The following is a 17988-nucleotide window of genomic DNA, read 5'->3' as shown; positions in this document are numbered from 1 at the left end:
TGGTTCTGAACCCAATTCCAATGTGTGTGTGTCGGGGTGTTGGGGGGAAGATAGTTTCCTACAACAACAACAATTCTCAAATGCCAGCAAGGTGTCCTACGATTAAACTTAATTATGACACTATCTACCCAGAGAGAGCATCAGAGTCCACAGGTCAGGGGCTCAGTCCCACAAGACTGCTCTCCACTTCAAATGTCAATCTCAAGCCCAGGTTATTACTTGTGCTTCTGACCGACCAACTACAGATTGGAGGTTTCCACGACCCCCTCCTTGGACTTCAGATGCCAACTGCGAATCCAGGTTGCTACCTGTACGGCTAGCCAGCTACCAACTGGCTATAAATTAGAGGTTCCTATGGCTTCCTCCTTGATTTCAATTAATTTGCTAGAGTGGCTTACAGAATTCAGAGAAACATTTTACCTACCAGATTACTGGTTTATTATCAAAGGATGTAATTCAGAAACAGCCAGATGGATACGTAGGGCAAGGTATGGAGAATGGGTACAGAGCTTCCATGCTCTCTCCCAGCGCTCCACTGTCCCAGAATCTCCACATGTTCTCCAACTCAGAAGCTCTCCAAACCCCATCGTTTTGGGTGTTTACGGAGGCTTCATTACATAGGCATGACTGATTAAATCATTGGCCATTGGTGGTTGATTCAACTTCTAGCCTCTCTCCCCTCCCAGGAAGTAATAGGAGGGGTTTCAACTGAATATTACGACCTTCTAATCACAGAGTTGGTTCCTCCGGTGACAGACACCATCTTTGGTGCTTTCCAAAAGTCACCTCATTAACATAAACCCAGTTGTGGTGGAAAAAGGCTTGTTATGAGTAATAATACACCTGTTTCACCATAATGGCTCTGAAGTGGATTTTAGAAACTGAGGACAAGAGACCAAATATTATGACAAAATGGCTCCCATTGCTCTTATCATTCAGGAAATTTCAAGGGTTTCAGGAGCTGTGAGCCAGGAACCATGGATGGAGACCAAATATATATGAGAAATATATTTTGGTCCTCTGAGTGACCAATTATATTACTTATGAATCACAACATCACACAAAGCTTACTAAAATAACTACAGCAATCTAAACAGTATGGTACCAACATAAAGATAGACATATAAACCAGTGAAACAGAATAAAGAGCCATGAAATAAACCCTTGCATATGTGGCCAAATGATTTTTGACAAGGGTACCAAGATCATTCAATGGGAAATGGACATTTTTTTCAAGAAATGGTGTTGGGAATATCCACATGCAAAAGAATGGATTTGGAGCGTTACCTTATACCACATACTAAGTTTAACTCAAAATGGATCAATGACAAACTCAAGAGCTAAAATTTTGAAACTCTTAGAAGAAAACATAGGAAAGAACTTTATGGCATTGAGTTTGGCAATGATTTCTTGGATAGGACACCAAAACATTAAAAAAGATAAATTGGACTTTGTCAAAATTAAAAACTTATGTGCATCAAAAGACCCTTTCAAGACAGTGAAAAGGCAAGCCATAGAGTGGGAGAAAATACTTGCAAATCATAATATATGATAATGGGTTAATATCAAGAATATTTAAAGGACTCCTAAAACCTAACAACAATAACAAAAAAGACCAAACAACCCTATTTTTAAGGATTTATTTTTAAGGGCAAAGGCCTCAAATAGACATTTTTTTCAAAGAAGATATGTAAATGGCCAATAAGCACATGAAAAGATGCACAACATCACTAGTCATTAGGGAAATACAAAGCAAAACCATGAGATACCACCTCACACACATTAAGATGGGTATTATCAAAACACAGAAAATAACAAATGTTGGCAAGGATGTGGAGAAATTGATACCCATGTGAATTTTTGATGTGAATGAAAAATGATTCAGCCACTGTGGAAAACAGTATGTCAGTTCTTCAAATAAATTAAACATAGAATTACCATATGATGTAACAATTCCACTTCTAGTTATTTACCCAAAATAATTGAAAGCAAGGGCTCGAACAGGTATTTGTACCACCAATGTTCTTAGCAGCATGATTCACAACAGCCAAAAATTGGAAACAACCAAAATGTCCATTGACAGATGTATAGATAAATAAAATGTGGTATATACAAACAATGAAATATTATTCAGTCTTAAAAATAAATAAAATTTTGATACATGCTACAAGGATGAACTTTGAAAATATTATGCTATATGAAACAGCCAGACAAAGTAACAAATATTATAGATACATTCTGGATACATTGTATCTAGATTTGTCAAATTTGTAGAGATAGAAAATAGAATAGTGCTCACAAGGGCCTGATCAGAGTGGGTAGTGGGAAGTTATTGTTTAATGGATACAGAGTTTCAGTTTGGGATGATAAAAAAAAGTTCTGGAGATTGATATTGATGATGGTTAAATGACAGTGTAAATGTACTTAATGTCACTGAATTATACACATAAAAGTGGTTAAAATGGCAAACCTTATATGTTATTTTACCATAAGTTTTAAAAAACCGTAGAAATGTACAATACAAAGGGTGAACCCTAATATATACTAGGGACTTTAGTTAGTAATAATGTATCAATATTCATTCATCAGCTGTAACAAATATATCACACTAATGCAAGAGGCTAATAATATGGGAAACTGTGTGTAGGGAAAGGAGGTGGTGGAGAAGAAGTAGTAGTATAGGGCTTCCCTGGTGGTGCAGTGGTTGAGAATCTGCCTGCCAATGCAGGGGACACGGGTTCGAGCCCTGGTCTGGGAGGATCCCACATGCTGCAGAGCAACTAGACCCGTGAGCCACAACTACTGAGCCTGCGTGTCTGGAGCCTGTGGTCCGCAACAAGAGAGGCCGTGATAGTGAGAGGCCCACGCACTGCGATGAAGAGTGGCCCCCACTTGCCACAACTAGAGAAAGCCCTCGCACAGAAACGAAGACCCAACACAGCCAAAAATAAATAAATAAATAAATAAATTTTAAAAAAAAGAAAGGAGGGCAATGTCTACACTATATACTGAGTCCCCTTAAAAAAAAAAAAAAGTAGTAGTATAGGGGAGCTCTCTGTACTATCTGCTTAATTTTTCTGTAAACCTAAAACTGCTCTAAAACATAAAGTCAAATAATTTTTTAAATGCCAGTATTATTGCATTTTTGGTTTGTTATTCCTTGTTTTTATTCCAGTGTATTTTATTTATTCATTTATTTTTATTAAAGTATAGTTGAGACAATATTATGTTAGTGTCAGGTGTACAACATAGTGATCCAACAACTAAATACATTATGAAATGATCACTACAAGTCCAGTAACCATCTGTCACCATACAAAATTATTACAGTATTATTGACTCTATTCCTTATGCTGTATATTACATCTCCATGACTTATTTTATGACTGAAAGTTTGTATCTCTTAATCCTCTTCATCTACTGCCCCATAATCCCCCACCCCCCTCCCCTCTGGCAACCACAAATTTGCTCCCTGTATCTGTAAGTCTGTTCATGTTTTTCCAGGGTTTCTTTTTGTTTTTTTTTTCTTTTCTTTTTTTTTTTTTGGCCGTGCAGTTTACGGGATTTCAGTTCCCTGACCAGGAATTGAACCTGGGCCACAGCACTGAAATCCCAGAATCCTAACCACTAGGCCACCAAGGAACTCCTACTGTTTCCATTTTGTTTTGTTTGTTTTGTTTTTTAGATTCCACATATAAGTGAGCTCATATGGTACCTGTCTTTCTCTGTCTGATTTATTTCACTTAGCAAACCATCAACAAAACGAAAAGACAACCTACTGAATGGCAGAAAATAATTGCAAATGATATATCCAATAAGAGGTTAATATCCAAATTATAAAGAAATCACACAACTCAATATAAAAAAAGAAAAATGAACAATCCAATTAAAAGATGGGCAGAGAACCTGAATAGACATTTCTCTAAAGAAGACAGACAGATGGCCAATAGACATATGAAAAGATGCTCAACATCACTAATCATCAGGGAAATGCAGATCTAAACCACAACGAGATATCACCCCATACCTGTTAGAAAGGCTATTATCAAAAAGACAAGAAGTAACATGTTGGCGAGAATGTGGAGAAAAGGGAACCCTCATGCACTGTTGGTGGGAATGTAAATTGGTGCAGCCACTATGGAAAACAGTATGGAAGTTCCTCAAAAAATTAAAAATAGAACTAGCATACCATCCAGCAACTCCACTTCTGAGTATTCACTGGAAGAAAGCAAAAATACTAATTTGAAAAGATATACGCACCCCTATACTCATTGTGGCATTTAGAAGAGCCAAGATGTGGAAACAACCTAGATGTCCATCAACAGATGAATGGACAAAGAAGATACACACACTCATTATTGAGTAATAACTTTTCATTCTGTCTTGGTGTGTGTATGTGTGTGACATCATCAGTAGCAGCATCTGAACCAAATCTGGGGTGATAGTGTATCCTGTCTCTGAGGGGTGGCCACAACAGTCCCAAAAAGAAAACATATTTTTCTGTACAGTGGAGCCATGGGTTTCTGGCAGAATGAAGAGAAAGGGAGCGGGAATTAATTGTAAAGCTTTTCACTTAATAGAGTCGTTCATCTAGGCTATCTTTGGTAATTTTAATATTGTATTTCAAAACTTTATATATAATGGCATTAATGGATTTATGTAAATTATAAAAGTTCCTACCATTGTTCTTGGTATACCAGAAAAACGACATTACTTTAACAGGAGGCTCAAATGGAAAAGGCACAACCTTTGAGCCATTTCCTCTTGTTTCTTATCCATTTGAGATTTATACACCAAGGGATGACAGCCACAGAAGTTTTTGTTTTTCATACCAGACTAGTTTTGACTCAGAAGAAATTATCTGTTATGAAAACTGAAGGATGATAGTGTGCCCCTCCTCTAAAAGCTTTTTTGTACTTGGTCACTGGCTCACTGAGGGATGAATCATTAGTTCTGGATGAGGATTTCTCACCTAAGGTGCTTAAGAGAGCTTGAAGTCCCATGTGGCTTGAATGCAGGTGGGATATAATGGGGACAATGAAAATATGCTGAAGGATATAGAGCCTTGAAAGACTTGCTAGGGAATTTGGTGATGTTATACAGATGGATTCCCCTGAAAGTTCCTCATTTAAAATTGAGGGCAAATAAATAAATAAATAAATAAATAAATAAATAAATAAATAAAATTGAGGGCCCAGCAAAGGGTCGGTAGGTGCTAATAGTCCAGCTGTGTTGCAGGAAGATTTCCTGCTTTACTTGATGACAGGAAAGATGAGAAATCTACACTGATTTTTACCCCCAGCCAGCAACATATTGAGACAAGTAACATCTGGATCAGCCCTGATACTACATGGGCTTGCCTGAATTATTTTTCCAGAAAAGGACATGAAACAAGAGATGAGCAATGGGGTTTTGACTTTGAGTACACCCCAGGAACAATTTGGGAACTGACTCTGTCTTCCGTAATTCCTACTCAAGGACAGACCATCAGCTTCTTGCTTTGATACAAACACCTACATACCCCAAACTCACTGTTCTCTTTAACTAACGGAAAATTCCACAGCCATCAACTGATTAAGTGTGTGCTCCATAGGGCATTTGAGACACAGAATATTTCCAAAGGGTCTGGTCCAATTGTACTGTGAAGATCCCCAATTCTGAAAGCAGTATCCACAGCTGGAATTCCAGACTATGGGAGTTTTGTGGATTAAAAACAAGTTATAAAGAACTCCAAAAATCATCTAAGTTGCAACTGTATGTTGCAAAAAGCCTACCTACATTTTTTCACCCTTAATGCACAAATGTGGTTGGTTGTCTTTCATTTTAAGTCCTAGATATACAGAAGATAGATTCAGATTTGACCTCAACAGAAATTAAACTAAAGACAGCTGCTAAAACTAGGGGTACATGACACCTTGTTGAGATTTGTAGGTTTAGTCCTTCCCCCAAACACATAAAAAGTTAGGAGAGAGAGGAAGCTCAATAGAAAGACCAGTATTTGTACACTGTATTTCTCAATACCCAATTTCCCAATTCTGGGCAGTTAAGGAAAGAGGAATGATAACAGCAAAGGAGACAGAGGGTAGGAGAGGCAGAGGTGACCCCAGATCCCAATCTAAACTCTGGCATTCTATGCCACAAACTCTTAACCAGAACTTAGCTTTTATTAGGTATAAACAGGAGGAGCTGAGGTAGTATAGACAACATAGCTTCAGCTCTGTAAACTGTACAAATAAATAGGATAGTGGGATTAGGGGAATTAATTTCTTCCTAACCACACACTCCTAAAGGACTTTGGTCTCCTGTGGCTGTCTCATAGAGCTGAGCTCTAATCAAAAGGGATCAGCACAAACACGGCACTGTCATCAAGCATAGGTGCAAATCACCAAGTCCAAAGCATTGGTCAGCAAACAAAAGCAAGTATGAGAACAAACAGTCATAAAGATGGGGCAAATGAGATTTTCCATGAAGCAATTTTTGTAGTTAGACCCTAGAAAGGCCCTCCTCTGAGACCCAGGAATACAGGGGGAGGGAGCCTCAGATGAAGCAGTAAACTCGGTACCCCAAGATGGGGCACCTGGATGTTGAGGGCACAGTGGGACTAGGTCCTTTTAGAACCACACTTCCATGGCTTTGCTAAATGGGAATGAGAACCAGGAATTTTCTTGGAGGTTAAAAAGCTTCAAGATATCCTGATGAGACATCTTATGTGAAAGGCTGAGCACAAGTTCTGGGACTCAGACTGGAATGAAAGCATCTGTGTTCCTTTACTGCTAAGTCTATGTCTTCACTCCTTTCTCCAGGTCTGCCCAGATGTCAGCCAGTAGCACAGTCCTGTCTTCTTGTGTAAAGAGTGATTCTACTCTTTGAACATGCTGAAACTAAGTGATCTTTCAATGTAAACTTGTTTTGTTTGTACCCCACTACAGACACAGACAGTGCTCTTTACTATTCTGTTACTTGTGCTTTATCCCTCTGACTAGACTTCAACTGAAGAACTAGGACAATGTTTTCACCAGTTTTAGCATGCAACTTTATTTACACGTAAATGAAGTATTAAATGAATACACTTATGTCAATATAAAGCACAGAAGTATAGCTTACTCAGGATGAATAAGTTCATTATTAGGTCATATTGCAGAAGTACTAAAAATATCTCAATTTATATAGCACAATAAAAATCAACAAACATTCAAGCTCTCAAGATCATTTGGTATCCATAAAACTGGCTCCTTCAATCAGCACAGATGGCATAAATATTGAACTTATAATATGCATTCATTTCATATTACAACACCAAAAAATTATTCAAGGCTTTGTGAGAATATACGACTATTTAGAGTTTGAGTATTAATCGTATAACTTTATCTCTCACCTCAGGATCACTGTGCTCTGCTAAGTCTTGTAGTTTCTGACCAAACTCTTTTGCTTCCTGGAATATGGAAATAAGTTCAGATTTAGTGAACTCTTCCTTGGTAAATAGCTTCACCTTCTTTTTGAATTGGAAATTTATATTCTCAAATATTTCAATGATATTAAGAATATTGGCCTTTGACTCATTTTTGTTAAAGGGCGCAACCAATGATGACAGTACTTTGGCACTGATCAGTTCTCTTGTATTGGCTTGATTTTTAGACAAGCGCGAAAACACTTTTAAAACATAAAACTTGGTTTTGCCACTTCCCTTGTTTAACAAGGTGAGGAAACCTGGAATGTAATTGACAATCATATGGTGGTCCTCAAATTTTACACTCAGCTGCACTAATAATTTTAGTCCAGCCAGTTGCTCAGGGGAGTTCAAAGTATAAGAGATTATGTCCTTACAAACTTGGTTTACATATGACTCTCCTGTTTTTGGTCCTCCAGAAGACTCAGAGTTGTCATCCACCATATTTAAAGTTCTAGGGTGTTCTTTAACATTGGGATTATTGACCAAGTTTTCAATCATAACAGTAATACCTACATCATGAATTATATCTTGGGTAAATGGATAAGCAGGACTGATACCCATTATCATTGTAGCTATTTCATGAATGAAAGGATCCCTAGTTAACTTAAGTAGGCCAACGAGTTTATCAAATTCTTTAGGCTCTAAACTAAAAACACGTGATTTGCAGCGGCAGGCTTTTGGATTGGGCCCATACTTTTCCCTATACTTAACCTGTTTTTTGAGCTCAGCTAAGGTCTGGAAGTAAGGCCCATTATAGGGTGGGATCTTGGTCAGAGGCCGAATCCCAAGAGGAGTTTCAATCAAGGTCTCAACCAGAGTCCAGTTCCCTTCTGGAGGCAAGGATCGTTCCCCTCCCTCTACTGGGACTAGGACACAAAACCTGGCCCTTGACCATGCTGCTGCTTTTTGCTTTATAGTAAGTTCGGGTTTGGGTTTGGGTGTGGGCTTGGGCTTTTCCTGGATCTTACGTGGAGGCTTATACACTTGAAAAGGGGTCTCTTCTTCAGGCCAGAACCAGGATCCTACACTAGGCTCTTCTCCAGTCCAAAACCAAGAGCAGACATTTTCTTCAGCCTCATCACTGGACTCGATTACAATACCAGCTCTGTCCCCCACCCTCAACTTGATGCTGGCCTCTCTCCTTCTCTGGGACCTGGACCCAATATTGTCTTTATCATCAGCCTTGGCAAAGGACCTGATATTGGCTTCACTTCCAGCACCAGCCTTGACTTCATACTTGGTCACAGCACTGACCCTGGACATAGGCATGGCCTTTGACTTGGTTTGGGACACTATACCAGGTTCTGTAGGGGGGTCTGCCTTAGTCTCAGCCACAACTCTAGTCTTAGTTTTAGCTTCCATCTTGCTCACTTCCCTTTTCAAGGCACGGCCTCAGCGTAGGTCACTGCCTGTGTCCTGGCCACTGCTCCATCCCCAGGCTTGGCCTGGGTCACTGGTCCTGTTTCCAATTCTGCCTCAGCCACTGCCTTGGCTTGGATCTTAGCCTTGGTTCTAGTGTTGGCAGGGCCACTGATTCCAGCTTTCAGGCCAGCTCCAGCCCCTCCTCTGCCCTTGCCTTAGCCTCGAAGCCAGTCATGATCCAAGTTAAAGGCAAGGCCAAGTTATGTATCCCCACCCCCGTCTCAGCCTTGACTGAAGGTCTCTCCCAGGTTGGTGTTTTCATACAAAGTCCAGTTGTCACTCAGCCCCCTTTCCAACTATAGGCTCTGCCAGTGATATAAACAACGTGCAGAGGAAGCTCACTCAGGGAAGGGAAGGATGGCTGTGTGCCTGAGCGCAGCCCTGTGGAGGGTGGTGGTCTTCAGCCACTCCAAGGCCACCAGATCTGCCACTGAAGTTGGACCTAGGGGTGGAGGAAGGAAATGGGGCTTTGAGTCTTTTCCAACTTTTTGCTCATGTTGATTAGCACAGAGAGACAGGAAAGTATGAAAATTCAGTGCTAAGTGTAAAAGGCAGATAATTAGCAAACTCCTTCTCCCTTCATTTCATGCTCCCTACTACTGCAGTTGCAACCGATCTTTTTTCCAGACACAAATCAAGAGTATGGAGAGTGGAAAAGCTGAATGGGAGTGAGAGAGACTGAAGAATCCCTAGACTGGCTCTCTACCCCTACTGCACCCAAGCACATCTCCACTACTTCATCCTACAGGTCTACTGAGGAAGTCTCCACATACACTAACCTTCTCTGATCTGGAGTAATTTTCTCCTCCTTTCCTTGCTTCCAATGATGACAAGCCCTACAGCAGACCTAAAGGCAGATCTATGGACAAATAAACAAACAGGAGGATTGGAAACTGATCTCTTGGTAGACTGACCTTGGTCCCTGGTCCCTATATATGTAGTTTGTCTAGTGTTTCCCTCCTTCTGGTCCCTTCCCCCATTGCCTGCTTCAGGACTGCTCCTCCTCCCTGTTTCCCACCATTTTCCTCTTCAGTGACTGCCCTGGCATTTCCCTGTTTCAAAAATGGGCTGGGGTGAAGTATAAGAATAGTAAAACCAAGTGGGAAGTAATAAAAGCAGGTATTACCCTTCTATACCCCCAAAGCTTAGGAAGGCTCCCAACTAATTCAGCAGGGGACCAAACGGGTTAGTAAACTGGCAAAACAGAAGAGATAGAATTCTCTAGTCTCAATCACTCTACCCTCACACCAATCCAAACAGATATAGGACACATTTCTCTTCTTCATTATTTCCTAGCTTCAAGTTGGGTTACCATTTACAAGCCTTCACAACAACTGAGAGTTCCACAGACCTAAGGACAGACCTACACGCAAAGATTCACAAATGCAGAGATAAATAAATAAATAGAGACAATGGAGACCGAGCCCTTGGTAGAGATCAGCACATAGGACACTGATCCTTTCTGGATACAAGTACCTGATTGCCAAAAATTTCTCTCTTTCTTCCTCCCCTCCCCCAAATCTCCAAGCTCCTCTGCTCCATTCTCAAAGTCTGACAATTCCCCTGCAGAGACAACTCAAAAATCGCTGCAAGATAGTGGTGGTGTTAGTAGGGATGGAATGCTCAAACCATGGAAATTGGCTTCGAAATCAATGAAAAGTATGATTTCCAAATTTCATCTAAGTTCTTGTGTTTCCTTTTTCTCCCCAAAGCCTATCATTTTCTTCAACACAACGGGAATAAGGGAGGGCTGTTTGGAAAGCTGGCAGAAAGGAGATCTGGAATTTCCCCAAGATCCCTACCTGCTCTAGTCTTAGCCATCTACCACATCCAAGCACTGACCTCTCTACAGAAATTAAGCCAATTTTCTTTTTCTTATACCCTTTGAGGTTCACTGCCCCCTACCGGTCTTTACAGAAACATAGAGTACCGCAAATGCAGAAACAGACCTACACATATAAACGCATGATACATACTCAACGACCCAATGAAAAGACAGTGGGAGAGACTTGGTTATTAATAGTTAGCCTAGTAACCAGGACAGGAGACCCTTTTCTAATCCAGGGCCTTGATTATCAAACACTTACAACCGCTTTTTACACTCTTTCCCTCCCAGGGCTCCCCAGACCACTGCTCTCACAGACAGCAAGCAGCAGCCCCTCCTCCTATTAATGTAATCCATCATTTCTCCGCTAGAAGCCGCTACTACACTCCTTTCCCTCCCCAAACATGGTGGGTGGGGGGAGGGCAGTGTCTGGAAATCAAGCTAGCAAGAGGCAGATCATTTTAATTTATCACTGCGTGCCGCTCAAATGACCCCTGTCCCTCTCTCCCTCTCACCACCCGCGCCCCATGACCAAGTCACATTTCCCACGTTCATCTCTGACACCCATATCCACACTCCCAAGCAATGCCCGCCTTCTCACTGACCTGCTCTGCTTGGATGAGAAGCAGTTTTTTCATTTCCTTGCCTCGAGGGTTGCCGAGCCCTAAGAAAGAGGGACGGACAGTCAGACGGATACAAGGACACGAGACAATGGCGGCGACTATGTTTGGGGTTTGGCCCGGCACGGCGGATTCACGACGAGATACCTGCTTTATCAGATGAAGGGCCGTAACTGGCAAACGACTGTAACTTTCTGGAATTTCCTTCTCCTTACCGCCCCCAGGACTCCTCAGGGACCCGCTCCTAGTGATTCTTTTAACAGCTACCTTTTCCTCCGCAGACTTTGTCTCTCCACGTCCCCAGAACCAAAACCGACAGCGGGAGCAGCAAAGGGGAGTTGAAGGCGACTCGGCCTCACCGAAGCGGAGTGATACCAGGCCTTGCATAGCGCCACTTTCTCTGTCCGCGAGCTCCGTCCCGCCTACCCTGGCCGTTTCGGTACTGGAGTGGGCAGGGGCGGGGTCTGGATTTTTAGAAAGCAGCGCTGGACGGAGAGAAGCCGACTAAACCAAAGGGTCTCGGTATTAGTTCCCCTCTGTTAGGGAGCTCCTCCACCCCAAACCTACAATCTATTCCCCTGAACTGAAATGTATACGGGTTTCGGGAGGTGGCATCAGTGAATCCGCTTCGGCCCGATAAGGCGGACGGATACCAAAATATAGTTGTTACAAATTCCCTTCTCCAAAGCCTGCGGCCCGCCGTAGTGGGTGGGTTGGGGGAGGGGGCCGAGGTAAGAAGGTCAGGAAAGAGGCTCAAGACTGAAAGAGGAAGGTGAATTCTGATCTATTCCAAAAACTATGCGTCCCCTTTATGAGAGAAGCCCCTTCAAAGCGCCCTTCTCAGCAATCAGCCTTTTGAACTAAAGGGCAGGGGCGGGGCGGGGCGTCTGGAAAGCTGCTCTAGTCCGACTTGCTGATCAATATCAAACACCTTAGTCTTTTCTTGTTCTTCTCTAAGTTTCTCGCCCTTATTGCCTACCGTATTTCTTGCACAGAAATAGTCGAAGGTAAGGTGGGATGAGAATATAGGGAAAGCACAGATGGACGGAGAGAAGCCTATTAATACCAAACTACCCCGGTGTGTACATAAGGCATTCTTATGCCCTGCCTCCCCCCCTGACGCCCACGATATTTTCTGCACCTAAACATGCAGGAGCCTGAGCATGGGTATGTGGAAAACAACTCTGTACTCATGGAAGAGGATGAATCTCAAATATCTTTGTACTCTTGAGCCACTTCCCACCCCACAACCCCGCCGCAGGGTTTCCTTATTTGTCACCTAAAATGGAAGATGAAGTAGAAGAGAGTTAAGAAAGCAGCACTAAAGTGAGAAGGGATTAAATGCCTAACTATCTCGTTGCGGGGCCCTTTTTACGCCTGACCCACCATATTGCCTGCACAAAAAGTCAGATGAGGTAGAGGAAATATCAGAAAAGGAGGCTGGGAGAGGAGAGGCGATTTGAGGCCAGACCACCCCCGAGGTTCTGGGCAGCCCTCCCCAGTTCTGCTTTCACTGTTCCTGGGACCACGGACGGGAGGAAGGTGGCAGGCGGCGCCCGTGGAGGCCGAGCCACTGCCCCTCTTCTAAGGGACGGCAGCCCTAGATAGACCTCTGGCCTGAGGAAACAAACCACCTGTCTGTGCCAGTGTCGTCATTCTTTCTGCCACACTGCCATTTTCTCAGTCGCAGTGGTAGCACGGTAGCACACTTTGCCATTTCGCCGTCCCCACAGTTGCCCAGGAAAGAGGGTCTTTCCCTGTCAGAACCCGCACCGGCTCAGACAACCCTCCCTGTCTCACCCCACAGCCAGGTGTCAGGCACCAGGTAGGGCCTCACCTGGCTCCTCTTCACTGTCCTCTGTAAGGAAAAAGGGACACTACCCATGCACTTCTCAAGGGAGATCCTAGCTGCTCTCCTGACTTCTCTCACCACTACATCCTGCCTAATGAATGCATATGCTCATTCTCCCTGAACATATAAATTTTTTTTGATTTTCCATTCCAAGTTGAAAAAAGTGAGGGGCCATTGAGTCATGAAAATTCCATGGCACCTTCTACTGTTTGCAGATCAAGGCCTATCTCTAGGTTTGTCTTTGCCTTTGATGTCTGTAACCCCAAGGCTTAGCCTAGTGTCTGCCACATGGGAGATGCTCTGTGTATAATTTTCAATGTAGGAAGGAAGCAAAGATTTTTTTAAAAATACATTTTGGAAAGAAACCTGGAGAATCTTAATATTACATTTTGCAATGAACATTTGGGAGGATACACGTAATTTAGATTTGATAGCTTTTTTTTTCCTTTTCTGTCTTCTTTTCATGCTTGAAACTATGCCTTACTAAGCTCCTTAATATATAGCAAACCCCTATGAAATCATAAAGAAAAGACCAGTGACCAACAACCCAGTAGAAAAATAAGCAAATATATGAACAGATTGTTCATAAAAAAGACAAATCAACGTTTCTTAAATATATGAGAAAATGTTTCATCTCACTGATAATAACAGAAGTGCAAATTATAATTACAATGATATATAGTTTCTCATCAATCATATTGGCAAAGAACAAGAAGTTTGGAAACAAATTGGATTGGAGAAAAGGTGGGAAAACTGGCATCCTTATACATTGTTAGTGGCTTGCCTCTTTTGGAGGGTAACCTATTGATAGACAAAGATGTGAAAGAGACTTGGAGGCTTACTTGTATGAACTTTTGTGTGTGCTTTTCGAATTTCTAACCTCATATTTATAATAACTATTCAAAAATAAATTTTAACTTAAATAAAATATGCCTTATAATCAGAGGATATTTAAAACACACCACATATTCTTAGAAATGCTCCAAATCCTCAGACTTACATGCTTAGATTCTAAACCAGGCCACCATGTTAGTAAAAGACAGTGAGAAAGGCCCACTGGTTGTCTTAGAAATGTTTCCAATTCTGAAATGGCATTAACGAGGGTAGATGGTTTATCCTCCAGATTTGAAGGACAAACTTCCAAGAGGCCCTTAACTACACATTTCTCCTGTGAGATTCACAATCTGTTTTACAGGGTAAGTCCATAATAAATGTTGTATGGACACTATTACTACTATTAAAGATAATTTTGCTTTCCATCGAGGAGACTGTATCTGGATCCATATAGAAGTGTGACGTGAAACAGCACTCTTGATATTTAGAAAATATCCAAAGAGCAGAAAGGGTAGCCATTGAAAATAATGATTATGGAAGATAAGCTTTCTATTTTTTAGGCACCTTTTTTGTTTTAGGGTGGTCCCAGATTTTGGTCCTTCCATTGGAGGAAACAAAGAATGGTGAGATAGTTCTCATGATTATACTCTTAACTGAATTCATATGCTGCTTTAGAAATGTCCTTTGTTCTGAAACTCATTTAACTTTTCTATTGCAATTTTTTAAATTAATTAATTTATTTATTTATGGCTGCATTGGGTCTTCATTGCTGTGCACGGGCTTTCTCTAGTTGTGGCGAGCAGGGGCTACTCTTCATTGCAGTGTGCAGGCTTCTCATTGTGGTGGCTTCTCTTGTTGTGGAGCACAGGCTCTAGGCATGTGGGCTTCAGTAGTTGTGGTACACAGGCTCAGTAGTTGTGGCACACGGGCTTAGTTGCTCCGCGGCATGTGGGATCTTCCCAGACCAGGGCTCGAACCCATGTCCCCTGCATTGGCAGGCAGATTCTTAACCACTGTGCCACCAGGGAAGTCCTATTGCAATTTGTTTAATTGAAATTTCTGGGAATGTCTATTTTCCCTATCCTTTAACTTATTTTTTATTACCTAAGTTATATATGCTCACAGTAGAAAAATTGGTAATTATAAGAAAAACTTTTAGGAAAGGTATTGCATATCCTAACACTGATAAATACTGCTAACATTTTGGTATATATCTTTCCAGACTTATATCAGTGGCAGTCTGTGTCTATACAGACACACACATACACATGCATACACAAATATACACATATATCTTCACCAAAAATGATTTCATTATGTTTATTTCACTGTAATCAGTTATCTTTCCAGCAGCATAAAACACGCTATTATTTCTCTTATTTTATTTATTTAGTATTTTTTTATCATTTTTTAACATCTTTATTGGAGTATAATTGCTTTACAATGGTGTGTTAGTTTCTGCTGTATAACAAAGTGAATCAGCTATATGTATACATATATCCCCATATACCCTCCCTCTTGCGTCTCCGTTCCACCCTCCCAATCCCTCCCTTCTAGGTGGTCATAAAGCACCGAGCTGATCGCCCTGTGCAATGCAGCTGCTTCCAACTAGCTACCTATTTTACATTTGGTAGTGTATATATGTCCATGCTACTCTCTCACTTCATCCCAGTTTACGCTTCCCCCTCCCTGTGTCCTTAAGTCCATTCTCTACGTCTGTGTCTTTATTCCTGTCCTGTTGCTGGGTTCTTCAGAACCTTTTTTTTTTTTTTTTAGATTCCATATATATGTGTCAGAATACGGTATTTGTTTTTCTCTTTCTGACTTACTTCACTCTGTATGACAGACTCTAGATCCATCCACCTCACTACAATTACCTCAATTTCATTTCTTTTTATGGCTGAGTAATATTCCATTGTACATATGTGTCACATCTTCTTTATCCATTCATCTGTTGATGGACACTTAGATTGCTTCCATGTCCTGCCTATTGTAAATAGTGCTGCAATGAACATTGTACTACATGACTCATTTTCAATTATGGATTTCTCAGGATATATGCCCAGTAGTGGGATTGCTGGGTCACATGGTAGGTCTATTTTTATTTTTTTAAGGAACCTCCATACTGTTCTCCATTGTGGCTGTATCAATTTACATTCCCATCAAAAGTGCAAGAGGGTTCCCTTTTCTCCATACCCTCTCCAGTATTTATTGTTTGTAGATTTTTTGATGATGGCCATTCTGACCAGTGTGAGGTCATAGCTCATTGTAGTTTTGATTTGCATTTCTCTAATGATTAGTGATGTTGAGCATTCGTTCATGTGTTTATTAGCAATCTGTATAGCTTCATTGGAGAAATGTCTATATAGGTCTTCTGCCCATTTTTGGATTGGGTTGTTTGTTTTTTTGATACTGAGCTGCATGAGCTGCTTGTAAATTTTGGAGATTAATCCTTTGTCAGTTGCTTTGTTTGCAAATATTTTCGCCCATTCTGAGGGTTGTCTTTTCATCTTGATTATGGTTTCCTTTGCTGCGTAAAAGCTTTTAAGTGTCATTAGGTCCCATTTGTTTATTTTTGTTTTAATCTCCATTTCTCTAGGAGGTGGGTCAAAAAGGATCTTGCTGTGATTTCTGTAATAGAGTGTTCTGCCTATGTTTTCCACTAAGAGTTTGATAGTGTCTGGCCTTACATTTAGGTCTTTAATCCATTTTGAGTTTATTTTTCTGTATGGTGTTAGAGAATGTTCTAATTTCATTCTTTTACATGTAGCTTTCCAGTTTTCCCAGCACCACTTGTTGAAGAGGCTGTATTTTCTCCATTGTATATTCTTTCCTCCTTTATCAAAGATAAGGTGACCATATGTTCATGAGTTTACCTCTGGGCTTTCTATCCTGTTCCATTGATCTATATTTCTGTTTTTGTGCCAGTACCATACTGTCTTGATTACTGTAGCTTTGTAGTATAGTCTGAAGTCAGGGAGCCTGATTCCTCCAGCTCCATTTTTCTTGATCAAGATTGCTTTGGCTATTCGGGGTCTTTTGTGTTTCCCTACAAATTGGGAAATTTTTTGTTCTAGTTCTGTGAAAAATGCCAGTGGTAGTTTGATAGGGATTGCATTGAATCTGTAGATTGCTTTGGGTAGTATAGTCATTCTCACAGTGTGGATTCTTCCAATCCAAGAACATGGTATATCTCTCCATCTGTTTGTATCACCTTTAATTTCTTTCATCAGTGTCTTACAGTTTTCTGCATACAGGTCTTTTGCCTCCTTAGGTAGGTTTATTCCTAGATATTTTACTCTTTTTGTTGCCATGGTAAATGGGAGTGTCTCCTTAATTTCTCTTTCAGATTTTTCATCATTAGTGTATAGGAATGCAAGAGATTTCTGTGCATTAATTTTGTATCCTGCTACTTTAACAAATTCATTGATTAGCTCTAGTAGTTTTCTGGTGGCATCTTTAGGATTCTCTATGTATAGTATCATGTCATCTGTAAACAATGACAGTTTTACTTCTTGTTTTCCGATTTGGATTCCTTTTATTTCTTTCTCTTCTGTGATTGCTGTGGCTAAAACTTCCAAAACTATGTTGAATAATAGTGGTGAGAGTGGGCAACCTTGTCTTGTTCCTGATGTTAGTGGAAATGGTTTCAGTTTTTCACCATTGAGAACAATGTGGGCTGTGGGTTTGTCATATATGGCTTTATTATGTTGAGATACGTTCCCTCTATGCCTACTTTCTGGAGAATTTTTATCATAAATGGGTGTTGAATTTTGTCATAAGCTTTTTCTGCATCTATTGAAATGATCATATGAATTTTATCCTTCAATTTGTTAATATGGTGTATCACATTGATCGATGTGTGTATATTGAAGAATACTTGCATTCCTGGGTTAAACCCCACTTGATCATGGTGTATGATCCTTTTAATGTGCTGTTGGATTCTGTTTCCTAGTATTTCTTTTTTTAAAGAAGATTATTAATT

General features: G+C 40.8%; 2 protein-coding genes across 6 annotated transcripts in view; both read right to left on the bottom strand.

The window, feature by feature from the left end:
• Positions 1-11739, bottom strand: part of GPRASP1 (G protein-coupled receptor associated sorting protein 1) — a 56385-nt gene extending 44646 nt beyond the window's left edge. Inside the window, exons 1-5 of one of the 5 annotated variants that reach the window (XM_059911951.1) lie at positions 11585-11739; positions 11303-11361; positions 9652-9731; positions 9215-9314; positions 7376-7432 (exon numbers count right to left, since the gene is read on the bottom strand). The gene's annotated coding sequence lies outside the window, so the exon portion shown is untranslated. The other 4 variants (XM_059911949.1, XM_059911950.1, XM_059911952.1 and 1 more) reach the window with 4 other exon arrangements.
• On the bottom strand, positions 7010-11704 carry ARMCX5 (armadillo repeat containing X-linked 5). Its single transcript, XM_059910430.1, is given in 3 exon segments — positions 7010-8838; positions 8841-9026; positions 11260-11704. Coding segments are annotated over 3 exon segments (2133 nt in total). The 3' UTR covers positions 7010-7336.
• Positions 11740-17988: the final 6249 nt, after the last annotated feature.

The sequence above is a fragment of the Balaenoptera ricei genome, chromosome X (assembly GCF_028023285.1).
Source record: "Balaenoptera ricei isolate mBalRic1 chromosome X, mBalRic1.hap2, whole genome shotgun sequence".
Classification (NCBI taxonomy): Eukaryota; Metazoa; Chordata; class Mammalia; order Artiodactyla; family Balaenopteridae; genus Balaenoptera; species Balaenoptera ricei.
This window is presented reverse-complemented; position numbering and strand designations above follow the sequence as displayed.